Below are 9,643 nucleotides of genomic sequence, written 5' to 3'. Positions count from 1 at the left end.
TATTTTTACTATATAATAACTACTTTAATAAGGCTATCTTTACTACTAACTATATAGAAGAGAAATATAGTAGTATATAGAGTAGTCCTTTAAAGAGAAGATTTAAAGTAGTAAAGTAAGTAATTTATAAGAGATCTTTTACCTATAAGTACTAGTAGTAATATATTAAAGACTAAAATACTAGACTAGTAATATAGTAATAGAAAAGCTAGTGCTAATAAGCTATTAAACTATAATACTTCTTTATAACTAGTATTACTATTATAAATATAAAAGAGGTATATAATAAGTAAGTTATAAAGGCTATATAAGTAAATATATAGCACTAATAAGTAGTAGTAAAAAGGATAGCCTATAAGTAAGAAAAAAAGGTCTAGTAGTAGTATAGTGCTTTAAAGTATTAATAAGTAGATAAATAGATAAAGTAATTAACCTTTAAATAGTAGTTTATTTATACTAGAGAAGATTAACTATATATCTTATTTAACCCTTTAGATCTATAGTAGTATAACTTAAATAATACTATATATAAAGAAAAATTTATAATAGATCTTAATTTAACCCCTTTACTATAGTATATACTTAACTACTTTAAGTATATAGTAAGACCTTTTAGTTAGAGTAATATTAACTAAGTATTAGCTAATATAGCTATAGAGGCAGTAGGGCTATACTTTAACCTTAAGATCTTTATAGACATTAATAACCCTATTAATAAGAATATTAATTTAGTTATATTAAGTAAAGAATTAGTTAGTATACCTAGGAGTAATAATAATAATAATAGTTATATATTATTACTATTACTACTAATAATACTAATAGCTAGCCCTTTAATATTATAAGGTCCTTTATAATATAAGTTATAATATTATACTCTAAAGGATAAGATAAATAGTTAAAGGGCAATAGGGGTTATACTATAAAATATCCTATATATACCTCTATTAATATAAAAAAAGAAGTAGTAATATATAGTAAATAATAATAAAAGTAATACTTATATTATAGTAGTAATATAAATTTATAGTTATTATAGAAAAAAAAAAGATACTACTATAAAGCCCTTAATTAAGGCTATTAATTAGTACTACTTTTGTTATTATATAACGTTATAGTAGTTATTACTTTAAGAAATAAAAAGTTAACTATACTATATAACGCACGTAAAAGTGAGGGTATTCGTGATGTGGGTGCAACCCCCCTTTTCTCACTGTAACCCCCCTTTTTTCGCCCCCTCCGTGAAGAGGGGGTATTTAGCTCACAGCGCTGACTAAGTTGCCCCCGGGTAGTATGCGTGTTTCTCCCGGCCGCTAACGAGGCAGCACGCCTTCTCCTTGAGGTCACCTCACGATCACTTGCAACCACTGTACGGAAAGCAGTGCACGGCTTTACTTCGAACCAATCTATTCAGAATAGCCTAAACCTCTTGGCGAGGCATAAAGTACGACTCGTGGGCCACACCCAAAAACTTGGCCCGGCTTCAGTTCGCGCCTTGTACGCCTTGCCTTGACCAGCTGGCCCCTTTGCAGCCACAAAAAGCAAGCATTGTACATCTTGGCTCTGGATGGAAGCAACGGCGAATATTTTAGTACGTCCCTCCACTAAAGATATCAACATTATGCATGTCATTGCTACCTCAGTCATAGCCATGCAGCTCAGGAATAAGCTTGTATAGAGTTCAGACGTTATTTTGATTTGTTTCTGGCTGTAGACGGTCGTCAGAAGAAACAGTGTGAGTCAGCGAGGGTGTGGGTGCCCCTGGTGTAAGTCAGTGGTTTAGCATGACATCGGTATGCTACTCGCATAAGTAGAGGGTGTTTGGCGCAGCCGGACTGACTAACACTCCGGGTATCTGTTTCTTTCGAATTGGTTTTTGGCGGTTCCGCTACCCGTATGCATATTAACCGCAACCTTGTGTAGCTAAGAGCTTCAGTTTAGGCGGAGGGCTGTCAGAAAAGTTTAATCTAAATTAATGGATGATCGTCAAGCGCGGCAAATATCCTTGGTTGAGGAGTATGATCATCGGAGGTATTAATATGAATCAATCAACGACAATTGGGTACCAACGCCCTTCTGCTCGTCATCCGACAAACTAGTGCATGGTGTCAGTTCCTCAATGACCTTCGGCGACCACCTTACTCCCTCCGTACGGAGTTGATTGGTAGTTACGATTGGAGTAGAAGGCAGCTGATGCTTGGTGACTTGGCTCACATTAATAGACAATGGATTGTTTTCTTGGAATGTTTGCTTGCCTCTTATAGTGGTGAGTGGGACGTCGAGCCGGAATGGTGGCACATCCAATCGTTGTGCCAGACTTGATTGAGGGAATTTTTCCACGTTTCCATTACTCGGTACGCCCAGCGTTATCCTTTTGGCCTCTGTTTCAATGTCATGTTTCAAGCCATATCTTGGCAGACGGAAGGACCAAAAGCAGCCGCCGTTAGATTGATATTGTCCGACTATCAAACGACCAGGTTTGGGAAGCGACCGATGAACGGGGAAACAGCCCGGCTTGCCAAATAGAAACATCGCCTTAGGTGGAAGACACTGGATTGCCATAATCATGTGGTTTGGTTCCTGTTGTCACACGTGTCTTGATAAAGGCCTGGCTCGGCCCAACCGCTTGTGTGCTCCCATACCAACCCGGAACGCGGAATCCGAGAGCCTACAGACGCGATGGCCACGAGAATTGCCTTCTTGGCGGCGGTTCTAGCTGCTTCTGCTTCTGCTTCTCCACTGACTAGGAAAGCCATCGTTGACGACTGTCTCGCCGCAGCCAAGGTCCCTTACAACGAAAAGGATTCTTCTCAGTGGGCCGCTGATGCGGCGCCTTTCAACGTCAGAATACCATTCGTGCCCGTATCCATAGCCGTCCCTCTCACGACAGAGCACATCCAAGCAGCCGTCAGATGTGGCCGAGATAACGGCGTCAAAGTCACCCCTAAAAGCGGCGGCCACAGCTACGCCAACTTTGGCTTCGGTGGTGAAGACGGACACCTGGTGCTTGAACTTGACCACATGTACAACGTCACCCTCGATAATGCCACCGGAATTGCGACCGTGCAAGCGGGTAGCAGACTTGGGCATGTTGCGACTGAGCTATACAAGCAAGGTGGAAAGGCTATAAGTCACGGAACCTGCCCAGGGTAAGTTGATCAGTTCTCTCTCCTGGCCATCGTCTGACAAAAGCAGTGTCGGTGTAGGTGGTCACGTCCTTCATGGCGGGTGAGTCTTCATCCCTATCCACTATGCAGTGGCTTGACACCCCCCGACTGACTAGGAATCGAATCCATCCAGATACGGCATGAGCGCGCATACCAAAGGCCTGGCCCTAGACTGGTTGGTGGGTGCTAAAGTCGTACTCGCCAACAGCACTGTCATCAACGTCTCTGAGTCCGAGCACGCAGACGTCTTCTGGGCCTTGAAAGGTGCTGGCAGCTCCTTCGGCGTCGTCTCCGAATTCTACTTCAAGACCTTTGATGCCCCGGAACAGGCGACCAACTTCGCGGTCGCGCTTCAATGGGATTCAGACAAGGCAATTGACGGGTTCAAGAAGCTGCAAACCTGGGCCGAGACCACGATGCCGAATGAGCTCAACATGAGACTGGCCATATCATCCTTCTCAACAACCTTGGAAGGGATGTTCTATGGCAACAAAACAGGTCTACAAGCGGCACTCGATCCCTTGCTGGCAAGTATAGGAGGGCGATTGACAACTTCGCAAACGACAGACTGGCTTGGCCATCTGCAGCACTTTGGCAATGGCATGGCTCTTGATCAAAAGGACAACTACAAGTTGGTGAGCTACCTCGGCAGCGTAGTCCATCTTGGTACACCTACTTACACACTTGCACATTTGCAGCAAGAAAACTTCCATTCTTCAAGTCTGTATACAGACAAGCTCTCAGACGCGCAAGTCGAGTCCTTTGTCGATTACTGGTATACTGTCGGCAAGTCTATGAGGAGATACTGGTGGATTCAAGTTGACCTCCACGGAGGCAAGAGCTCGGCAATCACTCAGAAGGCTGCGAGTTCGTCGGCATACGCATACCGGAGCAAGTTGTTGCTGTACCAGTTCTATGACCTTGTCGCCTTATCAGCCACCTACCCCAAAGACGGATTCTCGTTTCTCGACCAATTCATCGCGAACACTACCGTAGGTATGGAACAGGCCGCTCGCGGCATGTATTTTAGCTACCCGGACGCAAACATGGACCAAGACAGAGCTCAAGCGGAATATTGGGGGACGAATCTTGCAAGATTGCAGGAGATCAAGAAAGAAGTTGATCCAGAAGAGGTCTTCTACTTGCCTCAGAGTGTGAGGCCGGCGGGTTCCCCTGATCCGTAGTGGGAGTTGCCCGGCCAGATCGGTAGTATTAGAAGAAATGGAGGTGAAGTGAGCGTTTACGTCACACACACATTGGCGAGACATACAACCTATAGTAGATTGCATGCTACGTAGACGTAAAATTGCCGAAATTGTTTCCCCGAGCGAGTCAATGGTGTTCCCCTCAGTATCCATTTGTGGCTATTTGTGAGCTTCGCTCATCCCGGACCAGGGGCCTTGACTCGGGGATTACTACATCGTTGACTGACAATGCCGACAGGTCGCAAATGGAGGAACCGGTGGGGCTCTCACGTTAGAATTGTTATTCAGCTGGACCAAGGGCAAGAGAATACGCCGCTGCGCTCTCCCACTAATCAGTCTACTGCCACTTAACCAACATATCAATCCTAACTATATGACATTCTAGACTCTAGTCCTAACTTAAATCCTAGCGTCCGCCCCATGAAACCCTATTTGACAGCTTATTTCTACAGATTCTAGGAGAGTCTCTAAATAGCTTCAATGAAATTAGGATGTTAGCGAGGAAGGACGCGGGCTAGACGAATCCTACGTTGTCTGGGATTGTTTGTGATTCGAGAGGGCGGCGGGACATCACAGCCCTTGTAATCAAAGCCAGCGCATGGACAAGAGAGAGAGGCCTGTGATGGGCCATTGACAAGCCAATTCCACCCATCCTGTCTTGCGCAGGTGCATAAGAAGTAGTGCTATAGGCTGACCGCGGCCACCCGCCCCTTTTTTGGATACATCATAGGCATCCCGGAATTTATATGTACCAGAATACTACCCGCGTCCGGATTTGGTAGCCTTAATGGGTAATGTACCCTCCAAATGTTGCGATAATATAGCGAGAAGACCCTTGCCACTGATCTTCTCAACTGCCCTATTCGGTCAGGGGTTTGAGCAATTGTGCCTACCTGATATTCATCTAGGTATGATCAGATCAGTGTATTTAAGGCATGTCTGCCGCAGGAACTTAGCAAGAGAATGTGGTCACCACCAGGTCCTCTAGTTCCCACCCCAGTCGCTCATTAGTTGCCCAAGATGCAGCTCAAGGCTCTTCTCGTACCCTTTCTCCTCGCCGAGGCAGTTCTGTCTCAAAGCGTGCCGATCCGAATCATCTCCTTCAACATCCGCTATGCCGCCAAATCTCGTGAATCTGGAGAGAAGCCGTGGTGGGATCTCTTCTGCGGCATCAGCAAGTCTCGATGCAGACAGAAATACGTCCTTGAGGCCATCTCGGACAGCGCCAACGCCGCGCCGGCCGGCGCCGCGGTAATTGTCGGTCTGCAAGAAGCCCTCGACAACCAAAAGGACGACATCCAGAACGGTCTCGGCGACGGGTGGGCGCACATTGGCGTCGGGCGCGACGACGGGGAAAAGGATGGAGAGTTCACCCCCATCTTCTACCGCACCGACGCGCTGAAGCTGGTGTACCAGGAGACGAAGTGGCTGTCGCCCACTCCCGACGTCGTCTCGTACGGCTGGGACGCCGGCAGCAGGCGCATCGTCACCATCGGTGTTTTCGAGCACATTGCCACCGGGAAGAAGTTCATCCACGCCAACACGCATCTGGACAACGTCAGCGACCAGGCCCGCTCCGAGGGAATCAAGGTCGTTGTTTCGAGGATCCAGGCCGTGCAGTCGACGTACGGCCCGCTGGGCGTCACGCTGACTGGCGACTTCAACTCGGACCCCAACGGCTCCGCATACCAAGTCCTGGCGAATGGCGGCTTTGTGGAGGATCTGTATAACAAGGCTACGAGGGTTGGCAGCTACACGGGAACGTACACCACGTTCGATACCTCCCGACAGGACTCGGCTTCTCGTATCGACTTCATCTGGCTTGGGCCCCAGTCGGCGAACAAATACTCGGTCCAGCAGATTGAGATCAAGAGCAACATCGTCGATGACAGAGTCATCAGTGACCACCGTCCCGTTGTCGGCGACGTTACCCTTTTGTCGTAGACGGAGATACCCAAGACTTAATAATAATTGACATGGCTGAAGATGCACACAAAAAGCCCCTCGTCGGACAACTTTGGATTACCACCAACGAGTATGCGTGATCATTCGTCTGATGCTTCTCTTACCGGGCACTGTTGATCTTATGCTCGTTCTCTTGCCAAATGTCTTGTTTCACATGTACATTTTCTTCGGTTGGTACGCGTTGGTGGCGGCAACACCAATCAAAACCTCAAACTAACTCTGCATACCTAACGAACAGTAAGTTACGCAACCCTCAGCTAATTGTGGTTTGATGAGACTCATCAGCCAGTTGGTGGCATCGCATGAGAAATTGCGGCAAAGTACTCAGCCTGTCGTGCAGCAACTAGCCTGTTAGTATTGCGTGGGATGATATATTGAGCGATGTCCAGGACAAAACTACCCGATTAAGTTGTTTTGGGGGGGGGGTTGCAACTTGGAGCAAACCTCGAGACAAAGCAGGAGCAGAATCGGAATTCGTCGTCGATAAGCTCGAATCAAGTCTGCAGGACGAGGATGACAATTACTCCGAAATTGGTCGCAGACATGCGATGGATCTGGTTTCAACGGACCCTAGCGGCCGATCGTCTGAACTCTTGACTCAGTACTACGAGCCGTACGACATAGTCGACGAACAAGTTGAAGCAGAAAGGGTAACGAGAAAGACGTATACGTGTGGTTAGACGTTTGACTGGGAAACAAAGTCTCTCTTAAAGGACATCAAGTATTTGCACGATGTGATTTACACCTCTGAAGACTGCATTGTCTATCTCCCCTCTCTTAACCAGCCGTTGGCTAAGAAGCTGGAAGATGCTGGCGAGTTTCAGGCCCCTGTTAGCTATTGTCCATCGATGTACCGTATCCTCTCAGCAGATTCGTACAGCGCACAGACCACCTACTAGGCCTATTTTGAAAGGCGGTCAGCCAGCCTAGCCACCCACCCACCCATCTAACCCTAACCCTTGCCACCAAACTTGCTGCTGACGTTGACTAACCCCTGCATTTGCCACTTCTAGATCCCTGTTTCTGCCAGCCCGCTAGCCCCTATCCAGCAGCCCCTGGTCAGTGCGGTGTACGAATCTACTGAGAGGATACGGTATGTGTACTGGGTCGTGTTCCCACTACTGCATCTAAAAATGGCTTCGAACTGCGCCCCAATGTCAAAACACTGCGCCTGGCTGCCGCGATCTCCATCTAGTGAGCGATATCCATTGCTAGTGGACATGGGATTCCCAGATAGAAACGGCGGCTCGCATCTGGTGACCCGATAGTCCGTCCACTAATCAGCCACTAGGGCAAGGAATCCAAAGAGGTGTATAATGCGCTCTCAGATGAGTCAGCCGTAACGGCGCCGGCACATGGCGAACACTAACTTTATTCATCTCTTATCGTCATTGATAACAACGCCCGCTGTCGCACATTGTTGCGCTTTCTTCCAGTCACAAGACGTTGGCTCATACCCACGTCTCCTTCTCCGATCGAATCTCTGGTGGCAAGTTCTGTGTTCAAGGACTTCGATCCCAGTCGAGGCTCTCCGACGACGTCCTCGATCATGGTCACGGCCACCTTTGGCCGGCTTGTGCCGCCCACCCAGACCCTTATCTCGCGAGATGACGCATCCGAGATCCTCGGCAGCATCAGTATGGCCGCCTTCCTGTGCCTTTTGGTAAGCGGCCCTGGACGCTGGGTGGACTTCCCCGCTTCCTGGGACTGATGGGACCAACCTAGCTGCCACAACTTGCTGCGAACTATAGGCTGAAGAGCGCCGATAGCTTGTCCATGGCTTTCCTCTTCATCTGGCTCCTGGGCGACGTGACCAATCTGTTGGGTAAGAAGTTCATTTCAACCCCGCGGCTTGGCAACTTAACTCCACACCCGTTCGTCCCGAGCTGATGTTTATCGTACCCGGCACAGGGGGGCTGGCCAACCACATTGCTCCGGCAAGCATCGCCGTCACAGGCTACCTCTGCTTCTCGGACACTACGCTCATCTGCCAGTGTCTTTACTACAACTCTAAGCAAAGGATCAGCGACCCGCCAGATTCAACGACGTTGCAGGCTCATGATCGCCAGCCGCTTCTGGGGCCCTCGCTTTCTGCTAGAGACCCGAGGGCGTCTGGTCAACCTCAAGAGATTGACAGCGAGTCGGCCATCACGCTCCAAGACGACAAGAAGACCCTCGTGCAGGCGGTACGCACCCTTCACGACTGGCGTTTCAACTTGGCTTGTATTCTTGCGGTACAGCTGCTCGGCGTCACCGGCTGGTTTGTGCTCCGTACGGTTGGTCTGCTTGGAGGTGATAATAAGCCCCCCGGAAGTGTAAGCATTACCGATGCACAAGGCATCTCCGAGTCCGTCGGCTCGGCTCTTGGAGTTGTCGGGGCCATCTGCTACCTTTGGTAAGAGTCCGTAGTCGCAAAGTGTGCCTGCGACTGACACATACAGTGCTCGCATACCCCAGATCATCAAGAACTACAGAGGGAAATCGTGCGAGGGTGGGTTTCATCACCCCATGTTCCGTGTTCCCGGCGCTAATCTGCTATCAGGCCTTGCGCCTTTGTTCTTGCTCTTGTCGATCACAGGTAATCTAACGTATGGGCTCAGCGTTATCGCGTACAGGCAAGACAGAGATTATCTTCTCACGAGCCTACCGTGGCTGATGGGCTCGCTCGGGACGATCCTCGAAGATGTCATCATTTTGCTCCAAGTTCGCCTCTACTCGCAACTAGACCGGCCAAGCCAGCAAAGCAGCATCTGAATGATCTTTATTGATGTGATGAACTGCAGCGTCCTGACATTTATAAAGAGAAGTAGTTGATTTTCCTAAGTCTAAGTACAAAAGAAAACTTGCCTAGAAATACTCTTCCTAATGTAGGTCTTATTGGTTAAAGGCGCTACTCTGTAGCGTCTCTAACTAGAACTAGCTACACAAAGCTATCCTAGCTTTACAATATACCCCCCTAGTTATAGAGTTTATCTCTATAACTAAATAAAGAACTATAGATATTTTTATAATAAAAAAAAATAAGATAGTTATTAGTTAATAATAGCCTTTTAAGCTAATTAATAGGTAATAAAGTAAATAATAGTATTATATAAAAAGTCTTTTAATACTATATTTTATTATCTATTATTATTTACTTTAGTAGTAGTTCTTTCTATTTCTTAAGGTGCCTATTTTTTCTAAAATAGGTAATAACTAACTACCTACTAGTTAAATAATAAATATCTTTTAATATCTTATTACTTAACTTTTCTTTTTTTTTTTTAACTAATAACCTATTAAGTAAAGTAAGTTAATATCCTCTTT

The 9,643-nt window shown here is 47.1% G+C and overlaps 4 protein-coding genes across 4 annotated transcripts; 3 read left to right on the top strand and 1 right to left on the bottom strand.

Annotated features, from left to right (window-relative positions):
- Positions 1 to 1,263: 1,263 nt before the first annotated feature.
- On the bottom strand, positions 1,264 to 2,055 carry LY79DRAFT_564633 (uncharacterized protein). Its single transcript, XM_060558676.1, has one exon. The coding sequence runs from the start codon at positions 1,651 to 1,653 to the stop codon at positions 1,411 to 1,413; it is 243 nt and encodes an 80-aa protein (XP_060410485.1). The 5' UTR covers positions 1,654 to 2,055; the 3' UTR covers positions 1,264 to 1,410.
- Positions 2,056 to 2,679: 624 nt separating this feature from the next.
- Positions 2,680 to 4,351, top strand: LY79DRAFT_522828 (FAD binding domain-containing protein; the record flags this gene model as incomplete). The annotated part of the gene is made up of 4 exons (XM_060555479.1): positions 2,680 to 3,149; positions 3,196 to 3,228; positions 3,301 to 3,802; positions 3,866 to 4,351. 4 exons carry the CDS (start codon positions 2,680 to 2,682, stop codon positions 4,349 to 4,351), a joined length of 1,491 nt encoding a protein of 496 aa, XP_060410484.1.
- A 1,041-nt stretch (positions 4,352 to 5,392) lies between these two features.
- LY79DRAFT_582641 (endonuclease/Exonuclease/phosphatase) lies at positions 5,393 to 6,316 on the top strand (the record flags this gene model as incomplete). Its single annotated transcript, XM_060560274.1, has 1 exon — positions 5,393 to 6,316. One exon carries the CDS (start codon positions 5,393 to 5,395, stop codon positions 6,314 to 6,316), a length of 924 nt encoding a protein of 307 aa, XP_060410483.1.
- A 1,197-nt stretch (positions 6,317 to 7,513) lies between these two features.
- LY79DRAFT_564630 (PQ loop repeat-domain-containing protein) lies at positions 7,514 to 9,129 on the top strand. The gene is made up of 5 exons (XM_060558675.1): positions 7,514 to 8,000; positions 8,063 to 8,162; positions 8,249 to 8,732; positions 8,779 to 8,828; positions 8,880 to 9,129. The coding sequence occupies exons 1-5, from the start codon at positions 7,887 to 7,889 to the stop codon at positions 9,089 to 9,091; spliced, it is 960 nt and encodes a 319-aa protein (XP_060410482.1). The 5' UTR covers positions 7,514 to 7,886; the 3' UTR covers positions 9,092 to 9,129.
- The last annotated feature ends 514 nt before the right edge of the window (positions 9,130 to 9,643 follow it).

Source organism: Colletotrichum navitas, assembly GCF_030913465.1.
Source record: "Colletotrichum navitas strain CBS 125086 chromosome Unknown LY79scaffold_68, whole genome shotgun sequence".
Lineage (NCBI taxonomy): Eukaryota > Fungi > Ascomycota > Sordariomycetes > Glomerellales > Glomerellaceae > Colletotrichum > Colletotrichum navitas.
Note: the sequence above shows the minus strand (reverse complement) of the source record. Positions and strands in the feature narration are given on the sequence as shown.